Below are 22,594 nucleotides of genomic sequence, written 5' to 3' on the forward strand. Positions count from 1 at the left end.
CTGAAGTGCACAATCAGCTCTTTGGTCTTACTGATGTTGAGTGCTGCTGCAACACCACTCAGCCAGCTGGTATATCTCGCTCCTGTATGCCTTCACATCACCATCTGAGATTCTGCCAACAGTAGTTGTAAGCAAATTTATGGGTGGTGTTTCAGCTGTGCCTTGCCACACAGTCATGGGTGTAGAGAGAGTAGAGCAGTAGGTTGCTTGTAAAATGATCCAGTTTTGCACAGAGCCCCTGATTTTCCAACTTGAGGTTCTCAATTCTACCCCAGTTGCGCTTTCTCCACTTTGAGCATCCATGGACTAGAGGTTCCCAGGAGTCAGTGGGGACATTGCAGTACTTCAGGGAGGCTCTGAGCACACCCTTGAATCTCTTCCTCCATCACATGATGTAACTGCAACACCGTCACCAATAATTTCCTGAGAACTTCCTTATCTAGAGAATGTTGAGCCTGGTGAAACAGTCACCGGTTTATTTGCTTTTTTACTATCGTGACATGTACCAAGATACAGTGAAAAGCTTGTCTTGCACACTGTTCATACAGATCAAATCATTACACAATTCATTGAGGTAGAACAAGGTAAAGCAATAACAAGTGTAAGAGCTACAGAGAAAATGCAGTGCAGATAAGCCATAAAGTGCAAGATCGCAATGGGGTAGATTATGAGGTCAAGAGCCCAACTTACTACAATAAGATCTGCTTAATAGTCTTATAAAAATAGAGTAGAATCTGTCCTTGAGTGTGATGCTATGTGCTTTCAGCCTTTTATATCTTCTGCTTGATGGGAGAGGGGAGATGAGAGAGTATCTAGGGTGGGTGGAGTCTTTGATAATGTTGGCTGAGGCAGCAAAGAATATAGTCCATGGAGAGGAGGCTGATTGCGATGATATCTACAACTCTCTGCTTAAGTTGAGATAAATGAATCCTTCTGAGTCATTTCAGAATGAAACATAACAGTTCCGCACGGACTACAAAGGGCTTGCTTATTTCTGTGCTGTGGTCTTGTTTGACTCTATGACTATAAGGGAAAACTAGATAAATATTTGATGGTGAACAGATTGTAAGGGGATGATGAAAGTGCATAGTGAGAGACTGAGGGAAGCGTAAGGCATGGATGCATTGGACTGAATTTGTCTACTGTGAATTCTATGTATGAAATTTAGGATGATGGTCCACCACTTCTATTCCTCAACTTGCCGAGCACAGAAGTTTGCCGCTCCTTCCATCACAAGCAAAAATTCTGTGTAACTTTTTCTCCAAAAAAATCGCGAATAATAGCCTGAGGACATTTTGAGGGAATTAATGAGCGAATAATAATAACATAATACGTTAATGGACAAACCAGTGTTATTAGATAACCTGTTGATGATGTATTCTGATTTACATACAGGTAGCATATGGTGAATGTACTTAAATATAATTAAAGCCGCAGTGGTTTTCTATCATCCTTGGCTGGGGAACAGCCCATGTGTTCAAAAGAATAGACACCAATCCTCAGGCTTCAGGCAGCTGAGGATTTCAGTAAACAGATCTCAACAAGTCTCAAGAGATTGCAAATAAATTTCATATGTCTTTTTCCATTTGATAAAATGTTTGGAAGATTCATCCGGGATCAGCTCTTTTGCATTTTCTTTCCCTAGGGAATTGACACTGCCTAGGAATTGTGCTGAAGGCATTTCCGTGAAATCTGTTCATGTGAAGTCCACTGTGAATTTAATTCTATACACATAAGCGCACATATTCAATTAGTTCTTTCTTATGTTAGTGAAGGATTATGAGTAATTAGAAAGTGAAGGGAAATTTGCTGAACTTTTCTTTCTCTGAGGTTTCATTCACAGTATTCCATGCTTACACCCTAAAGACAGATTTGGAAAAATAGTTGCCCAAAATATTTAAGAAGTAAAGATATGTAAATAGACTCCTCAAATACACCAAACCATGTACACTCGGAACCCTTTGAATTTACTGCTTATGCAGTCCGGCCATTGCTTAGCTTTAAAATCTCCTAATTTTAAAATACTTCCATGGCTTCTTTATGTCACTGTGTGTTCTATCAGCTGCAAAGACCTATAAGATCTATTTGCTCCTTCAATTCTTTGCACCCCCAATTTTAATCACTTAATCCTTGGTGTTTAATCTTTCAGCTGCCTGATAATAATTTACTGCTAGCTCTTTTTTGAAGTACTCAAACTGTGTTCTAAGTACCTACTTGAGTGGCCCATATACATTTTTGCATGATAATGGTGCTGTTAAAATTGCAATGTAAATTCAAATAATTGTTTTGTGGTCGCAGTGGGATTATTGACAATAATGCTGCTCCCACTGTGCACAATCCCTCTTCTCTGCTCTCCCATTGGGCAGAAGACATAAAAGCCTGAAAGCACATAGCCCCCAGCCTTAAGGACGGCTCTATATGACGAATACATATATAGATATAGTACCCCAGTACAATAAAATGGGCTCTTGAACCCAAAATCAACCTAGTTATGGCCCTGGCACTTTAAAGGGGCAAGTACCGTAGTAGTGAAGTACAGTGCTGATCAATATGAATGGGCACCCACTGTATTCTGTAATCGGAAGTGGCCACATTACCTGCACTGTCTCTGTAACACTTTATTCTGCATTTTGTTATTTTTCTCCCTTGTTCTTCCTCAATGCACTGTTGTAACAGAATGATCTATTTGGATTCCATGTAAAGCAAGTCCTTCACCGTACCTTAGTATAAATGACAATAATAAACCAGTTTACTGATCATAGTGGTTAGTGTAATGCCACTACAGCGCCAGCCATCACCGATGCAGGTTCGATTCCTGCCACTGCTTTAAGGAGTTTGTACGTTCTCCCGATGAACGCGTGGATTGCCTCCAAGTGCTCTGGTTTCTTCCTACTTTCCAAAGAAATACAGTTAAGATTCACAAGTTGTGGAAGTGCTGTATCGGCACCAGAAGTGTGGCGACATTTGTGGGCTGCCCAGCACAATCCTCGCTGATTTGATTTGAGGCAAATGAATGTTTCACTCTGTTTCGATGTACATGTGACAAATAAAGCTAATCGTTTTAATACTGGTGATAACTCTTCCTTTAACATGCTTTTAAAGTTTTTCCCTCTGAAATCTGCAGACGAGGAAAAATCTGTCTTTTGCTTGTCCACTTGCAATTACAGAATATAGTGGATGCCCATTCATATTTCATTACCACAGTACTTGCCCTTTTAAAAGTTACATACCTTGAGATTCATTTTCTTGCAGGCATTTGCGGGAAAATAAAGGAATGCGATAGAATTTATGGAAACTTATCGTAAGTAATATCACAAATATGTCCCATTCGACAGCGGAAAGTTTCTTCCCGGCTGAAGTTAATTGATGGGATGGGAATGGTGTGAGGCTGAAGAAGAGAGAGACTTTAAAAAAAAGAGAATACTTGGTTTAAGATATTAGGAAACTTTTCATACAAAAGAAACTAGGGATATGAGATACTGCCCTGTACAAAGGTTCTGAGCATGGCTGTCAATTGCAAATCATAAATCGAACTCAATGATTCTTGTTAGGAGGGGTATCTACGAATGTGGAACCAGAACTTAAATACAACCAGGATTAAGATACAGCTCATACTGACTATGCCAAAATTCAGGCAAGGCATCCATTGCTTGGAACTTCTGGTTATAGAACAGTGTGCAATGTACTGGCCTCTAAGTGTCCTACGCGTTGAATGACAGAAGGCCTTAATGTGTGCAAGACCTGTGTCTGGCAGATGTATGCAAATAGTGTAGATCATGATGCCAAGTCAATTATGTGAGTTAACACATCCATATAAGACCTCAAGAATGCTAACCTCGTGGAGCTGGACACAGAATTGTGCAGCTGGAGGTAATGTCCAGTGCCACCTTTTGTCATAATTAATTACTTCAATTTGATTTCCAGTGAATGTTGGTCTGAGAAGCATCTGGTGTTTCCAAAATTATCAGAAGTTCGTAAGGTCCACAGTGACTGATGTGCCAGAAGCTTGCGGTATCTGTGCTAGCTGTAAGGCTGCTTCTATACCAGCTGCTCTCTGACATAATAGAAATTATTAGGTGACTGATGGCAGTCTGATCCACAGAACAAGGCACAAGGCGAGCATTGCACTTAGTGGGATATGGCACTTAAATCTGCTAATCTTGCTTGCACATGTGAAGTCATTTGCTAAAAATTCACTCCTTTGCAGGTGGCCTAAACAAACCCAGGAGCATTAGCACATTGTATTCTGTTCCTGGAACTCACTCCATGATGGAATGAATGTCAGGCCCAGAGCACAATGTGCTAATGTTTTTTTTAAAAGTGCAAATTTAGTGGCATCAATGCTCATGAATTCCTTGAGCTTTTTGAGGTGCTGCGTCGAGATTCTTGGTGCATAGGCTAGCTCAGACTATTCCGTACCATTTCCCTTTCAACATCCGAGTGATGGACTACCTGGTGCTCTGTGGTGGAAGGTAATTCCTCTATCACACCAGTGCTTTTAGCACAGCATCATGCTACACTACCTGCAGGTTATTCAATGAATGCTTGAGTCAGGTCATTGTATTCTCTCCCAAATATGAGGAAATCCACAGATGCTGGAAATCCAAAGCAACACACACAAATCACTGCAGGTCAGGCAGCATCTATGGAAAAGAGCAAAACAGACAATGTTTCGGGCCAAGACCCTTCATTAACTCTTTTCCGTGGATGCTGCCTGATCTGCTGAGTTGCTCCAGCATTTTGTGTGTGTTGCTTTGGATTCTCAACGACGCGTTTAAAAGCCACAGTATTCCACTCCTTTAAGAGATGCAGGCTGGCTTTAAATAGGTCAGGTTAGCTTCATTTGATGCCAGCATTTCCAGAAGTTGGGCTCCCAGCTGAGAATGTAGTGAGAACAGTGCAGTTATACTGGCTAAATACTACAATAATTAATGAGCTAGTCGCATAAAAGTTGCATGATGCTTTCACTTAGTCAAGTGAGCAAATCCCCACTGTCTCTTTTCCATATTGTCCAATTTATTCTGCAGCGTACCGCTGTCAATACCTTGTGGTTGAAATACATCAGAGTACAAATGCAGTCAAATGCTACGAGCAATCTTACTTCACTGAGGAAGCTAGGTGAAAGCCAAAGCTGGCGATACTTTTAAAAAGGGCAGGAAATTAGATGAGGTAAATGAATAACTGATCTTTTATCAGAAGAAATGTAATTTGAAATTGGAAATAATTAAATCAAGGATGTCAACAGATTGTGGTTGAAACCATTTTAAAAAAAGTGTTTGTAACTACTGACTGGATTTGGGGAAGTATAAAAGACAGGTTACTTCAGATTTGTGATATCCATTAGGTTCCACAAGAATAGAGTGGGCTACAGTATTCAGATAGTGCATTGCCCAAGTAATCTACTGCAAGGGGCATTAATAAAAGTAGGCAGCTGGATTAGTGCAGGAGTGGATGTAGTTAGTATTGAATGAAGGAGATAATTGATAAGCAGTTAAAGAAGAGAGCAAGATTCTGAGGGACCTCGGCTAATGGATTTTATTCAGTGGATGTTCAATCTGAGAGGAATAAGACCATAAGGCATGGGAAGAGAATTGGGCCATTCAGCCCCTCGAGTCTCTTCCACCATTCACCACGGCTGATTTATTTTCACTCTCAACCCCCATTCTCCTGTGTTCCCCCCTCAGCCTTTGATGCACTTACTAATCAAGAACCTATCAATCTCTGCTTTAAATATACCCAATTATTTGGCTTCCACAGCCATCTGTTGCAATGAATTCCATAGATCCATCACCCTCTGGCTAAAGATATTCTTCCTCATCTCTGTTCTAAAGGAACATCCTTGTATTCTGAGGCTGTACCCTTGGTCCTGGACTTCCCTGCTATTGGAAACATCCTCTCCATGTCCGCTCTATCTAGGCCTTTCAATATTCTATAGGTTTCAATGAGATACCCCTTCATTTTTCTAAACTCCAGAGAGTATAGGTCCAGAGCCATGAAATGCTCCTCATACATCAACATTTCATTCTCAGGCTCATTGTTGTGAAACTCCTCTGGACCCTCTCCATTGCCACCATATCCCTTCTCAGATAAGGGCCCAAAACTGCTCTCAATACTCCAAGTGCAGTCTGACCAGTGCCTTATAAAGTATCAGCATTACATCCTTGCTTCTATATTCTAGTTCTCTCGAAATGAATGCCAACATTCCATTTGCCTTTCCTACCACCGACTCAACCTGTAAGTTAAACTTTAGGGAATCCTGCACTAGGACTCCCAAGTCCCTTTTTACCTCCAACTTTTGAATTTACTCCCTGAATAGAAAATAGTTTATACCTTTATCCCTTCTGCCAAAATGCATGACCATACACTTGAATGTCAGTAGTTTCAAGCTGAGCTTTCATTAAAGACCATGGCTTGCTTTGCAGAGAACAATGCAAACATATTCAAGAGCTTTGAACACACTGTTCCAAAGCATTTTACCCAGCTGACGTTGGTTGCAAAACTGTGCTTGTTAATGAGAAACATGTCATCTATAAAGAAATGTGTTGGCTAACTATTATCTTCGATTGTGTCGACTTTCCTCAAAACTGGGCACAGATGCACTGCCAAGAATCATTCAAAACTTTCTGGGCACAAACAAGAGAAAATCTGCTGATGCTGAAAATCTGAGCAACACAGACAAAATGCTGGAGGAACTCTGCGGGCCAGGCTGCATCAATGGAAAAAAGTATCTATCTATAGAAAGCATCGACTGTACTTTTTTCCATAGAAAAAAACTTTCTGGGTGGAAGTTTTTGTGCACTGAGCTATCCAGTTTAGGGAAAGTCAACTTGTCAGTTCTGATTTTTTTTCAGGATCTGTGTTTCAATAGCAAGAAGAGTATGTATTGCCCACCCGTAGGTCTCCTTGAGAAGGTGGTAGTGAAAGAAAGAACTACTGTTCTGAAACTACTGTTTCCAACAGCAGGGAAGTCCAGGACCAAGGGCACAGCCTCAGAATACAAGGATGTCCCTTTAGAACAGAGATGAGGAAGAATACGTTTATCAAGAAGGTGATGAATCTATGGAATGCTATAAGATGCTTGGACTGTAGAGTTATGCGTCAACAGTTGTGGGAATCAAGTGCAAAAGTCACATTAAGACCGAAGATCAGATTAGCAATCATCTAATTGAGTGGCAAAGCAGGTTTAAGAGATCATTATAAGGTGTTGCTCAGAGCACTTGGAGTATTGTGAGCAGTTTTGGGCCCCTTATCTAAGAAGAGATGTGCTGGCTTTGGGGAGGGGAGGGTCAGAGGTGTGTCATGAGAATGATTCTGGGAATGAAAGGGTTAACATATGAGGAGCATTTGGCCCTGGTTTGTACTTACTGGAGTTTAGAAGAATGAGTGAGGATCTCATTGAAACCTATCGAATAGTGAAAGGCCTAGATATAGTGAATGTAGTGAGGATGTTTCCTATAGTGGGGGGAGTCAAAGATGAGAGGGCACAGCCTCAGATTAGAGGGATGTCCATTTAGGACAGAGATGAGTAGGAGTTTCGTTAGCCAGAGGGTAGTGAATCTGTGGAGTTCGTTGTCACAGAGAAGGCCAAGTCATTGAGTATATTTAAAGCCGATGGTGATAGGTTTTTGATTAGTCAGGGTGTTAAAGGGAAGATAGTAGAATGGGGTTGAGAGGGATAATAAATCAGCGATGATGGAATGATAGCAGGCATTCCAGATGTGATCTCACCAACACTTTGTAAAGCTGTTACAAACCTTTCTATTCCTAAACTCCAACTTAAAGATGAAGATGAACTTAATTTGTCACATGTACTTCAAAACATCAAAACATGCAGTGAAATGTATCATTTGTCTCAAGGACCTGCACAGTCTGAGCACTGCGTGGACAGCCCACAAGTGTTGGCATGCTTCTGGGGCCAATATAACATGCCCAGAATAGGCCGAATGGCCTAATTCTGCTCTTGTGACATTATGACCTTATCTTAAGAGACCCCTATGCACCGTTATGTTTCTGATTGCAACCATTCAAGGAGAATTGATACAATCTTCCTTAATTTATCATAAATATTTGTGTGGTGTTAACTGTTAAAAGTTTTTCTACACAATTCAAAGGACAATGTCACCGTGAACATTTCTGTTGTTGTTGTTGTTTAACAGATGTGGTGTTTAAGATGGATGATGGAACAATCTGTGCCCATAAGCCCTTGCTGATCTCCAGCTGCGACTGGATGGCAGCAATGTTTGGAGGTCCGTTTGTGGAGAGTTCAACCAAAGAGGTAAGGACTCAGTACTATCACACGAAGTATACTGTTTCAAAGGTGGAGTAACGATCTTGACTTCGCAAATTGGATAGAAATAACACTGGGAAGAGATATGAAACAGACTGCCAATCTATCACATATTATTAAATCATCTGACGGAGTCAAAAACTACAGAAGAGCATGAGGCATTTGGAGCTTATTAGCCTGACTTCATTCACTAGGAACGTGGCTGATCCAGTCTTGGCCTCAACACTGCTCAGCTGCTCTGTCCCCATATCTTTCATTCCATGATAACCCTTGAAGCAAGGGGTGCAGCTAACAGAGCTGCCACTTCATAGTTCCAGCAACCAGGTTCAGTTGTGACCCTTAATACAGACTCTGGGGAGTCCGTCGTTCTCCCCAGAGCTATGTGGGATTCCCCCTGTCAGGTGGTTTGGTGGGTTCATTAGCCACATTAAGTTGACCCTTGTGTGCCGCTAAGTGGTAGAATTTGGGAGGAACTGAGGGGAATGTAGGGAAAATTTTATGGAATTGGTGCAAAGGGTGCTTGTTAGTTGGTCGGACTTGTGGGCTGAAGGGCCTGTTTCTGAACTGTGTGACCAAGTTATGCTAAGTAACAGTCAATCATCACGTTGAATGTATTTGACTATCACCCTCTCCCACCGATCTGGGGAAGAGAATTCTAAATATTCAGGCCAGTAGGGTCTACCCACTAGTACATTAGAAACTAGAAATAGGATTAGGCCACTTTGCTCCTCAATTCTGTCCCACCATTCAATATGATTGTGGCTGATCTATGCTGGTCTCAGCTCCTCTTCTGTGTCAGTTCCCCCAAAACCCTTAGTTCATTGATCTGTCAAATATTTATTTATCTCTATCTTAAATATGATCCAATGATATGGCCTCTACCTCCCCAGGAGCAGAGAATTCCAGAGATTCACTCAAGAGGTTTCTCCAGAATTTTACCCCGGAGGTTTCTGCACACCTCAGTTTGAAAAGACTCACCTCTTACTTTGTAGCTATGTCCCTTTTGTCCCACTAAAGGCAACATCTCAATATCTACCCCATTGAACCCCCTTAAGATCTTACCTGTTTGAATGTTTGCCCCTCATTCTGCTGAACTTCAAGGAATACAAACCCAAAATGCTTAGTCTTTCTTGTTAGGACAACCCTGACATCCCAGAAATTAGCCAAGTGGTTCTGCTTTAGACTGTCTTCAATGCCAGTATGTACTTCTTTAGGTATGGAGACCAAAACGGGGGGGGTGGCGCAGGCGCAGTGTTCCAGATGTGGCCTCACCAACACTCTGTGTTGCCTCACCAAAACCTTTCCATTCTTAAACTCCAACTTATTTAAAGATAAAGATGAACTTTATTTGTCACATGTACTTCAAACATCAAAACATGCAGTGAAATGTGTCATTTGTATCAAGGGCCTGCACAGTCTGAGCACTGCGTGGACAGCCCACGAGTGTTGGCATGCTTCTGGGGCCAATATAGCATGCCCAGAATTTACTTACCCTCACCCATACATCTTTGGAATGCAGGACAAAACTGGCAGTCCTGGGGGGAGGATGAAACCCGCAAGGTCACGGGAAGAATGTATGGAATCTTTACAAACAGCAGCAGGAAATGAACCCCGAACTTCTGATCTGTGGTTACGCTAATCGTCCCGCCGCCGTGCTGCCCACGCAGGCACGTAGGTTAATCTGTTTGTCGGTCCTGCCTGCTAACTCCTTTGTGCTTTGTACACTGGAACATGTAGATCCCTCTGAGCTTCACTCACTTGCACCTCTCAAATCCTGAATGTTTCGGTAGGATCGCCTGTACTGCTGCTATAGGCCCAAACAGCTCGACCTTATTTTCAGGGGCAGCCAGGTTAACATAACGCTGCTGCAGTGCCAGTGACCGGGGCTTAACTCCACCACTGTCCATAAAGAGTTTGTACATTCTCCCCAGTGGCCATGCAGACTTCCTCCAACACTCCAGTTTCGTCCCACCTTGCAAAGTCATGCAGGTTAATTGGGCGGTTTAGGCCCTTTTATGACAGAAGGGCCTGTCTCTAAGTAAATGTGTCAACCCTTCATCCCAGAAATCAACCTAGTCTCAGCACTGCCTCCAATGCAAGCGTATCAGTTCTTCAGTACAGGGACCAAAACTGCACACAATACTGCAGGTACAGTCACCTGTACCTACTGCCCTACTTTTAATAAAAGCCTACATTCCATTTGCCTCAGCTATTTGTTGTACCTGCATGCTGGCTTATTGTGTTTCACGTACCAGGAACACACCCACATCACCACCCATTCCTTTTGTACTGCAGCTTTTTGTAGTTTCATTCATTTAAATATTAATTTGCCTTTTCACTTTTCCATATAATCTTACACGTTTCCACTTAATACTGTCTGTCAACTCCCTGCCCACTCATTTCATCAATCTAGATGCACTTACAAACCTCCTCACTTGTTCACCAAACTACTTTATACTTCCTGCCCCTTACACCACTCTGTCAAAACTGTCACACACAGATATTGCTGTTTCATTGCTGTTTCCATAACTATATATTTTTTTGATCAGTCAGGGTTGTTAGCCCTGAGCTAAACCCCAGAACCTAGAGGACCAATGGACCACTCTTAGTTTGACCTCTACCCTTTGACTTCTTTGGCATGGGTGACCCTACCAAGAGCCAAAGCACAAGGCCCTGACTCCAGCCAACATAACTCTCCAGGTCATTGAGGCACGCAAGCCTCCAAACCTGCTGGAGGAAGCTATTTTTTGTTGTCAGCAATTTGCCCACAGTACATTCACATCTTTCATTTAAATCATCATTGTAGATGATAACTAATTGAGACCCCAGCACTGACTCCAGTGGCATCCCATTAGTTAAAGTACATTTATTATCAAAGTATGAATACATTATACAACTTGAAATTCATCTCCTGACAGGCAGCCACAAAACAAAGAAACCCAAAAGAACCTATTAATAAAAAAGACCATCAAACACCCAATGTGCAGGGAGGGGAAAAATATGCAAACAATAAACACAAACAAAACTGAAGTCCACAAAGAGAATGGAGCAGCGAGCTGAACTGGACCGTCCTTTGCCTCAGGCTCCGACCTTCACTTTTTCAATCTGGCTTGGCGCCTAAATTGTCATCCGAACTGACTACTGATTTGAAAATGACCCATTTATCCTAACTCTGTGTCTTGTGTAACCGTTCCTGTCTTCAAGTCAGCCTCAAACACCTTCCCTTGTGGGGTATCACATCTAGAAATCCAAATATTTTCCATATAATAATACCCTTTAACTGTCTTCTTTGTTACATCCCCAGAGTCCCACCAGATTTGCCAAGTATTTTATTTTCATAAAAGCTTGCAGATTTTGCTCGATTCTCTTCAACTTTTCATCATGTCCTGATGAAATTGTATCCCAGCATTTTCATAGCAACAGATTTTAACTTTCTTTCTTCCTCCTTTCTTCAGTCGTGTTATTTTACTTGTGGTTTAGCTGTACACTGGGATCTTTCCTAATGTACAGATTTTGTTTGATTATAATCAGTACACGCACTAGCATTCCCTTGGTTATACCCATTTTCTCTGTTGCTTAGACCAAATTGATATCTCTGTGTCTCAGTACAGGCAAAGAGTCTTCAATGTAAACTTTAAATGTTTCTATTTCCAAAGATGCTGCCTGAACTGCTGATTTTTCCCACCGCCTTCACCCAGCCAGTTCTTCTAAGGCCCCAGAATACAGGCGATATGATTCAGGACTTCAGTTCATTAGTTGCCTAATATTGTTTATCTAATGACATAATTTTAAGTTCCTCCTTCCCCATAGCCCTTTGGTTATTCTTAATTAACATTGGGATGTTTTTATTGTCTTCCAGCATGTAATCCAGTCCAAAATAACCGTAAGACCATAATAGATAGAAGCAGAATGAGGACATTTGTCCCATCGAGTATGCTTCATGACTGATTTATAATCCCTCTCCACAAGATACAGTGCAGAAAGGGTTCTTCGAGCTGCATTGACCAGCAACCCCTGACTTAACGCTAGCCTAATCATGGAACCATTTACAATGACCAATTAACCTACTAACTGGTACGTCTTTGCGCTGTGGGAGGAAACCGGAGCACCCAGCGGGATTACACATGGTCACAGGGAGAACATACTAACTCCTTACAGGCAGCGTCAGGAATTGAACCTGGAAACCTGATATAGTAAAGCATTGTGCTAACCATTACACTACTGTGCCTCTGACATTCCTCAATTTACCTTTGCTAATCATGAACTTATGAGCCTTCACTTTAAATATACCCAATGACTTGGTCTCTACATCCTCCTGTGACAACGAATTCCTCAATGTCACCACCCTCTTGCTAAAAAAATTCCTCCTCATCTCTGATCTAAAGGGACTTTCTTGTTCTCTGAAGCTAAGACCCCGGTCCAAGACTCCCCCAGAACTGGAAACATCTTCTCTACATCCACTTTATCTAGGCCTTTCAATATTCAATAGGTTTCAATGAAATCTCCCCTCATTCTTCTAAACTCCAATGAGTACAGACCCAGATTCATCAAACGCTCTTCATATATTATTCCCTTCATGCCCAAGATCTCGTTAACCTCATCAGGACCCTTGCCAACACCCTTTCTTATATAAGAGTCCTGAAATGGTTCATAAACAGGGTTTGACCAATACCTTATCAAGCCTCAGCATTGCATTCTAACTATCAAAAGTTCCTGAAGTTTATTTATTCCTTCATTTATTCCTTATTTATTCCTTCATTTCATCCTGTAAGGGCCAATGTTTAACTATTTCCCTTTGTTACAGTATAGCTTTTACTATCCGTATAATATTTGCTAGTTTTTCTTCACCCCATTATTTTTAATCATCTCTTGCTGACTTACCAATAATGTTGCAAATATTCTAAACCCTTTTAATTTGATACCATCCTAAACTTTGTCTTAACTGAAATTATGCCATGCTTTGATCACATTTTCCTTCATAATGAGATCATTAATTAATTCTGTCTCATTACAGTACACTAGATCTGAAGCAGCTGGGTCCCTTGTTGGTTGCCTATTGTTGTGCGAAATTATCCCAGATACACTTGATGAAATTGTCACTAAGGCAATTCTTATCAATGTGATATATCTAATCTGTACTATAATTAAAATCACCTGGAATTGTTGCAATATTTTCTTTCCAGATTCTATAATGTGTTGATATATATGCAGCTATGCTGTATAGAAACTGTTAATGGCTCATATCCGTTTATTATGATCACATGCACTGAGGTACAGTGAAAATCTTTCTTTCGCACACCATCCATATAGATCATGCATAGAGTTAGTATAAGGGACAAGGTTATTTTCCTGTTGAGATGTAACCCTCAACAGTAACAGAACTTGTAAGATAATCTCATTCCCTGAAGAATCTAAAGCTCTCCCTCTCCAGGCATGTATTGATCTGCTCTAGCTTTCTGTTTGTGTACTTATTGACGCATGGCGCTAGTAGTAATCCGATGATTACTACTGTACATCAATCCGAATTTCCCTACCCATTATGCAGTCACCGTGATTCCTGTATCTAGTCCAGGGGTAGATGGAGCTGGTCAGCCTGGGAAGGCAGTCCATCTAAGAGAGGGAAAACTCTGATTTCAAACCTCCGCTGCCTTGTGGCCATACCCACTCATGGGAAAGGCTTCGGGAGTAAACCCTGAGGACAAATCCGGAGCTGGAGTCCGGAAGGCAGTCCGACGTTGCCTTCAACCTCGTTCTGGCAACTCCTGCGACAACACCAGTGCCAAGCTGTATCGGCCCTTGCCCTTCCCTTGGACAACATCGGTGGCATGGAGAGGGGAGACTCGCTGCATGGGCAACTGCCGATCTTCCATACAACCTTGCCCAGGCCTGCATCCTGGAGAGGGTGCAGATCCATGGTCTTACGAGACTAACGGATGCCACACACAGTCCAGGGGTTCCCAAACTGGGGTCCACAGACCCCTCGCATAATTACATTGGTCCATGGCATGAAAGAGGTGTATACAGCACAGTCCATCAGGGACAAAGCCTTTCCCACCACTGAATACATCTACAAGGAGCATTGCCACAAGAAAGCAGTGTCCATCATCAAGGACCCCCACCATCCAGGCCATGCTCTCTTCTCACCATCAGGAAGGAGGTGCAGAAACCCTTAGGTCCCACACCACCAGGTTCAGAATTAGTTATTACCCTTCAACCATCCTGAACCAGCATAGATAACTTCACTTACCTCAGCTCTGAAGTGATTCCCCAACCTATGGATTCACTTTCAAAGACTCAACAACTCAAGTATTTCAGTATTATTTATTTTTCGTATTTGCTCAGTTTGTTTTCTTTTGCGCATTGATTGTCAGTGTTTGTTGTAGTTTTTCATGGATTCTAATGTATTCTCTTGTTCCACTGCAAATGCCTCCAAGAAAATGAATCTCAAGGTAGTTGATATATACGTACTTTGATAATAAATTTACTTTGAACTTTTGGATTCTATAATTCATTTCCAGAGGCTGGTTACTTCATATCCACTTACATCCAAATCAAATTTGTTTGAACACAGTTTCAAGGGTGTTTTCTTTATTGTTTGCAATCTCTTATTTGCATTGCACTTGGCAAATTACTTTATCTCTGAGGAGTAGCTAATTTGACTCAGGCCAGGGTGTAACTATTGCCACCCACGTGCATCCAGTTCTGAGAGCAGAAACAACAGGAGGTCACTGAGGTGGTCATGCCTGTGCTTAGTTCCTTGAATAATCCATCCAATTTAATTCTATTTGACAAAGGAAAATCAAAGTCTCAAATAAATATAATATTTTTTCTCTGTAATGTTCCTTTGCAATTAAATATCAGGGTGCTGGTGCCTCTCCAATCTCCTTGCCTGCCCATCACCTCCCTCTGGCGCTCCTCTTCATTCCCTTTCTTCCATGACCCTCCCCTATCATGTTTCCCCTCCTCCTGCCCTTTATCTCTTTCACCAATCAACTTCTCAGTCCTTTACTTCACCTCCTCCTCCTCTCCTGGTTTCACTTATCATCTACCACTTTGTACTCCTTCCCCTCCCCCCCACCTTCTTACTCTAACCTAGTGGTTCCCACCCTTTTTTTGGCCATGCCCCACCTAATCACCTCTAAAATCCTGATGCCCCCTGTGGTGATATATAATTCTTATTATCCAAAGAGTGAACTCCTATTCACCTGGAGGAAGCCTAAAAGACCATTAACTTGGTTTAAACAAGCTTCCAAAGAACATGGCATTCATGAAAGAGAAAAATAAAAGAACCAAAGGACTGTTAAAGTTCTGAGGAAGAAATTACTAAGAAATTGTAAAAAAAAACATTAAGTGATATTAAAATAATAATAATAAATAAAACAATGCCGATTCGTTTCTACAGCATACAAAGACAGATACACCATTTAAAAGAGATGACGCAATGTACACACCCTCACACCACCAAGAACCGAAAGCTACTGCAAAAAGCAGCATTGGCGCGACCTCGTACGAGTTTCTTACGCGTTTGGACTTGTTCATTCGTTCCTTCCTACATCAGTCAATTCATTAATTTAATTATGAAAGCCATTTGATGGTTGTAATGATGGTGATACACTATATATACAGTACATACGCAATTACACATGTACATACACACAAGTATTTTTATGTATGCATACTGTATATACACATGTATTAATTCGCACACACACTCATACTCACACAGACTTACTAGAAAAAATTCACTGTTAATAACTCATTCTCGAATTGCCCCCCTTAAAAATCAAATTACCCCCCTGTGGGGCGTACGCCCCACGTTGGGAACCACTGCTCTAACCTCTCCAGTCCTGATTAAGGCTCTCGGCCCAAAAAGTCGACTGTTCATTCCTCTCTGTAGATGTCGCCTGACCCGTTGAGTTCCTCCAGCATTTTGTGTGTTTTGCCTCGGATTTCCAGCATCAGCAGAATTTCTCGGTGTTTGTGATGCTGGCGAAATTATACTATTCATTGAAATAATGTCTTTCACATCCAGCTCACAGGGCAGACACATGATCGTCCAGTAACGCAGCCGCAATCTTCTCAGTCAGAGGAGATTGATGCATTTAAGCCACAATTTTCAGAGTATTAGGACATTCCGTATTTCATAACCAGTTAGTTAATATTTCATAAAACACAGAGAAAAATTTCAGTAGATTTGGTTCCAGTAAGATTCCCCCAACAGCAGTTGAGTTAGTGGTCAAATGATCTGTTTCAGTAGTGTTTGATACAGGATGGTCAAGGCTCATTCAAAATTAAGCTGTGTGGCTGATGGTGTTTTTTTTTACCCCAGATTTAGAGAAAAGATATATCAGGTGGTTTATGGCAGTAATACAAGCAAGGAAATAATACCGGATAATATTAGCTACCTTTATGTCTTACTTGCACAGTATATCTGTGCATTGACTTCATTATTGGCTATATAATTCAATTTGCTGTTTAAAAAGTGACATTTATGTTGTTCGTCTCATAATGAGAGGCTGTATAATAATCAAGGGCTGGTACGTATAGATAATGTCCGATCTGGTGCTGGTTGAAGGATGTGGATTTCTTTATTGTTCAGCAGTAATTAAGAGTGATGTTGGTCGATGCAGCCTGCAGATTCTGACCTTCATTCCTTCCTGTAGCACCGCATTGCCTGTCCAAAGGTTACAGTTATTTATAGAGCTGATGACAAAGCAATTGCACTTACGTAATAAATGCAGAAGATTTTGTCATGTGATAAATATCAACATAGCCACTTTTTAAAACGGTCCCATAAACAAGAATTTCAAAGGAAATTTAGTGTGTTTATTGAAAATCCCTGAATGCATGTGAATGCTTCTCTTAAGAGTCTCAACCATGACACATAAGAAGGTTCTTTTTGACCTTGGGCTAGTGTGTAAATTTTGGTGAATTTCACTGACTTTGGTGAAAATTAGTTGTCACTCCTTTTACTTTCCCCAAGCAGTAAGGCTGATTGACACCTCCACCCACTAACTCACCCCTAACACCACTATTGTATCATGTCCTCTCAGTCACCTTAGGTACTGACACTCCTGTGCCTAGTATCACTTTATGGACATGCAATTAATCAATGTATAAGACCTATATTATGTATTTATACTGTATTTGTTGTTTTTGTGAATAGTTGTAAAGAATTATCCTGTGTTTCTTTTCAGTGCTACATCAGACCTGAATAACAATTATTTCATTCTCCTTTACACTTGTGTACTGGAAATAACATTAAACAATCTTGAATCTTGACATCACGGTGTTCATTTAGCACAATATGCGTACAAAACAGCGATTCAGAATTAGGTCAGTGAGTTCATCCAGACAGCAGTTGATCCATTCAGACGATCCTGGAAATTGCATTAAGGCCGAAGATTCAGCAGATGCTGGATCTCGCCGCATCCGTGGAGAGAAGGAACAGCTGATGTTTCAGGTCTGGATGTCCTGATGAAGGGTTGTGGCCTGAAATGTCAGCTATTTATTCCTCTCCATGGATGCTGTCTGACCTGCTGAGTTCCTCCAGCATTTTGTGTGTGTTACTCTGGAAACTGCATTGCACCATGTCATTTGAGTTAAAACAGAGCTCTGGACCAAAGTGGCGATTGTCTAACTCTGGTTTTCTCTGCAGCCAACCACTGATTCCTCTATACATTTGGCTATGAAGCAATCACAATCACAAACAACTGATTAAAAGTCATTGCAGGACAAAGGAGGAACCTGCACTAATATAACTTCCTATCACATCCTTACTTTGTCTATAATGCCACAGAACATATACTTCCTGTCAGATTGACGGGATTGACATCACAAAGGTGCCTGGCATTAGAAAATGGTAGAGACATTTTCGATAATGCAAAAAAAACTATTCATGTGTGTGTTTCAGTTCAAAAGTGACGGTGTCTGAGTGTAGGCAGGCATTTCCAAAATCACAGTTAAGTTTTGCAATGAATATATGTACTATATTTGATTCATTATATTGGATCTAAGGAACCAGAGTCCATTATTGAACGGGGTGTGACTTCTTAAGTATCAGCTGTGGAGATTGGGCAATGCTGGAATGTGACTACAGTACTTTAAAATTCATGTAATTCAGCAACATTGGACTTTACTTCCTAAACTGTCTCTCTTTATATGCATTCATATCTCTTGTGCTCACTGCCTGTCCTTAAGGAGTGTGATTTATTAAAATACGCTGTGCCAGCCAAGTGGCAGTTGTTAGCAAGCAGGCTTGTCATCTCTGCTTGGACGTATTCTTGGGTGATTTATCATAAAGGCTCCTACACTGCCAGTGATCGCTTGGCAAGTCATTCTCGTGGTTTTCCCTCAACGGTGAAAAAGTGATTGAACTCCTTGTTTATCCAACAACACAGAAGGGAAAAAGATGTCGACAATCTGAAGAAAAAGCTCACAGAAAACGTGAGCAGTAAAGGCAGTCCCTTGTTGCTATGTTGCTGTTCCCACATGCTCAGACCTATTGACTGAAACCGGACCCTGTAATGTTTCGACTCAAAGGCCACCAAGCCACAGCTGACACAAGCAGTACCTGTAGATAGAGAGACAGTTTAATATTCCAAATCAGTTCTCAAGAAGGGGCTTCAGCGGGAGCCATTCACTCTCACTGTTTGTAGATGCACCCTGATCTGCTGAACCTTGCTACAATTTTATCTCTCCATTTCCTTATTGGATTATTTTTGACTGCCGTTCAGCTTTCCCCACCTCCAGAAATTCTACCACTGTAACAAAGTTGAAACTTGCTTGTCGCTGTGTTCTTGTGCTGACTCCAGGGCTCTGCTGGGCAGTTGGCAATCCGAGATCTGACAGGGATCATTTTCATTATGTGATGCAGCCAGCCAGATTTCCTGCCTGCTGCAAATGAACAGCAGCCACAAAATTGCTCCCAGTACACATGTGCAAATTTTAAAAAAGAACAATAATAATGAATTGTTGAGTCCTTGAAAGTGAGTCTGCGGAATCAGTTCAGAGTTGAAGTGAGTGAAGCTATCCACGCTGGTTCAGGAGCCTGATGGCTGAAGGGTAATAACTGTTCCTGAACTTACAGAAGGTTCCTGGTCGTCTTTCCCGATTCCAGAAGGGAACGTGGCCTGGAATGCTAAGCGTCCTTGATGGTGGAAGATGCTTTCTTCTGCCAGTACTCCTTGGTAGATGTGCTCAGAGAGCTTTGCCAGTGATGTTCCACCACCGTCTGTAGACATTCCCATTCTTGGGCATTGGTGTTTCCCAACCAGACTGTGAAAGCAAGCCACCATGGGGCTTCTCTACATCAGCAAGGTTACTGTGGGCTTGATAAGCTCTAATGACTGCTACCCAGTAGTGTTATACATTACGTATTCAACCTACTTCAGCTTCACATTTATTTACCCCGTACATCAAAACGTACGGTGAAATGCGCCATTGCGTTAACGACCAACACAATCTAAGGATGTGCTGGGCAAGTATCACTACACATTCTGGCACCAGCATAGCACACCCACAATGCTCAGCAGAAAAATAACACAACTAGCAACAAAAAAAAACAGCAAAACGATTTCCTTTCCTCCCTCCCACCGACCCACACACAACCCCAAGACAGGCCTTCAGCCTCCAGCGTGCAGGGTCCGGCTGTCAGGCTCTGATGTCCGGACCATTGATTGACCTTTGAGCTCTGACATTTGGTATCAATTTCCCAGGCGGGACGCCAAACTCCAAGCTCGAAGTTCGGAAGCGCCGATTGACCGGCCCTCGTGCCTCCTGCTCGCACGGGTTCCCGGGCGCTGGCTAAATACTGAATGAGCTGTGCAGGATGTAGAAGAAAATAGAAAATCCCACATCTACCCCCGCCGACCACCTTTGTTCCGTCCACCGATCACAACTGCACTGCTGTATCAGCCGGAACTGCGCGCTCAGGGTTCTGAGTGCAGTTCGAACTCAGAATTTTCTGATTGAAAGACCGTAGTACAGCCTCTAAGCCAGAGCTGACACTTTTGGCATAGCTGGATAGCTGGAACTGCCCCAATGACCCAGTTTCTATCCCGACCTGCAGTGCTGTCTGTGTGGAGTTTGCACGTTCTGTCTCCCCCAACCCCCACTGTCCCAGTGCTTCGGTTTCCACCTGCTTTCCAAAAACATGCATGTCAGTAGGTCTACTAAATTGCCCCTAATGTTAGATCAATGGAGAAGCTTGGGGTAGTCGATGGAAATCGGGGATGAATAAATCAGGGCTGCTGGTGCGTCAGGGTCAACGTGGGTGCTTGATCGATGCAGAGCTGAAGAGCCTATTACTGTGCTCAGAACTCTAATTCTGCAACTCTTCGTGGAGCTTTCTGAATTTGAATGTGGGGGCAAAGTGTTACCCGGATCTGCTATGAAGGCAGAAACTTTCAAGACAAGATCATTGTGAGCTGCTGATGTTTGTTGCAGTTGGGGTACTGATGAGTTTTTGTATCATTCTAACAGGTGTACTTCCCAAACACAAGCAAGAGCTGTATGCGAGCGGTGTTGGAATATCTGTACACTGGACAGTTCTGTTCTAGCCCGGACCTGGACTCCATGGAACTCATTGTATTGGCGAACCGCCTCTGTCTACCTCACCTGGTAGCGTTAACAGGTAAAGGTTTTGATCTCAGCATGATTCAGATTTATTTAACCCGTGTGCCTCGAAGCACGCCGTGAACTGCATCACTTGAGTTAACAACCAACACACCCGAGTGCAAGTGTCACCACGCATTCCGGTGCCAGCAAAACGTGCACGGCCGCATGGTGCTTAGCACAATCCTTTACAGTACCAGCAACATGGGTTCAGCTCCAGCTGCTGTCTGTAAGGAGTTTGCACGCTCTTCACCGTGACCGTGTCGATCTCCTCCGGGTGCTCCGGTTTCTTCCCTCATTCCAAAGATGTACGTGTGGTAGGTTAATTGATCATTGTAAATTGTCCTGTGATTAGGCTAGGGTTAATACGGGGGGTTGCTGGGTCGCACAGCTTGAAGGGCCGAAAGGCTGTATCTCAATAATTAATTTACCGATAGATAGCCCACAAACTATTCAGCAGAGCGATGCAAGCATCATCAACAACAACAGAACAAAGCAAGATAACAACAGCAAAACAAATACCTTTCCCACTCTCCAACCAACCAAACCCCTCGTGCACACATACAGGCCATGTAGTGGAGCAGATCGTTTGGGATTCCTAATGAGATGGTCAGACAGTGTGGAAATGGGCCGCCATGTCTACGTTGACCATCAAGCTGACAAAATCTGGTGGATACAGCCCAGTCAATCACAGGCAAAGCCCCCCTCACCATTAAGCACATCTGCAAGGAGCACTGCATCCAGACCATGCTCTCTTCCCACTGCTGCTGTCGGGAAGGAGGTCCCACACCACCAGGTTCAGGAGTAGTTAGTACCTTTCAACATTGAGGCTCACCTGAACCAACATGGATAACTTCACTCACCTCCACCCTGATCTGATCCCACAACTGATGGACTCGCTTTCAAAGACTCTACAAGTCACGTTCGCGGTGTTACTTATTTACCTGTATTTTTTCCTATTATTTGAATTTTTTGCATTTTCGCACTTTGTCTTTTTTGCGTATCGGTTGTTTGTCAATCTTTTTGTGTAATTTTTCATTGATCCTTTGTTCTACTGTGAATGCCTGCAACCAGATAGGTGACATATACATACTGTGATAATAAATTTACTTTGAACTTTGTTACACTCCATTACACTAATCAGCTGACCCTGGAGCCAGCCAACCCACCGACCTGCATATCTTTGGCTTGTGTTGGGGGGTGAATCACCTGGGAAAAGTCGTGCAGTTACAGGGGAACGTGGGTCCTCCACACAAAAACCACTCCAAGTCGGGATCAAACTCAGCTTCGCAACTGTACTATTCCAGAGTATTAAGAGACTGAATAAGATTGCAGAAAATAATTACCTGTTAAATAACTTTCTTGCTGTGATTTTGACTGCTGTTAATTCAGCAACAGTAATTTTACCAACAGTATGTCAAAAGCTCATGCGTTCAAGCTGCAGAATAAAAGTTAACTGTGCATTTACGCTGTCCACGTGCACCATCGAGAGTGATCCATTGCCAAAAGTACTACCTTTTAGATGAGACATTATAGTAAGAGTCCTTTGTCCTCCCAGGGAAGACATGTTATGATGATGACTAGGGGATTTCTCCCTAGTAGTCTGACTAGTATTTGTTCTCTAAACAGCAACTAATATCAGAATTAGAATCAGCTTTAATATCACTGGCATATGTCATGAAATTTGTTGTT

General features: G+C 42.2%; 1 protein-coding gene across 3 annotated transcripts in view; it reads left to right on the forward strand.

The window, feature by feature from the left end:
- Nucleotides 1-22,594, forward strand: part of LOC140734457 (rho-related BTB domain-containing protein 2-like) — a 90,209-nt gene that overhangs the window by 35,008 nt on the left and 32,607 nt on the right. For all 3 annotated transcript variants that reach the window (XM_073058438.1, XM_073058431.1, XM_073058449.1), the window contains 2 exons: nt 8,157-8,275; nt 20,771-20,921. In XM_073058438.1, coding sequence (XP_072914539.1) covers nt 8,157-8,275; nt 20,771-20,921 — 270 coding nt within the window. The remainder of the gene's footprint in view (nt 1-8,156; nt 8,276-20,770; nt 20,922-22,594) is intronic.

The sequence above is a fragment of the Hemitrygon akajei genome, chromosome 1 (assembly GCF_048418815.1).
Source record: "Hemitrygon akajei chromosome 1, sHemAka1.3, whole genome shotgun sequence".
NCBI classification, from domain to species: Eukaryota; Metazoa; Chordata; class Chondrichthyes; order Myliobatiformes; family Dasyatidae; genus Hemitrygon; species Hemitrygon akajei.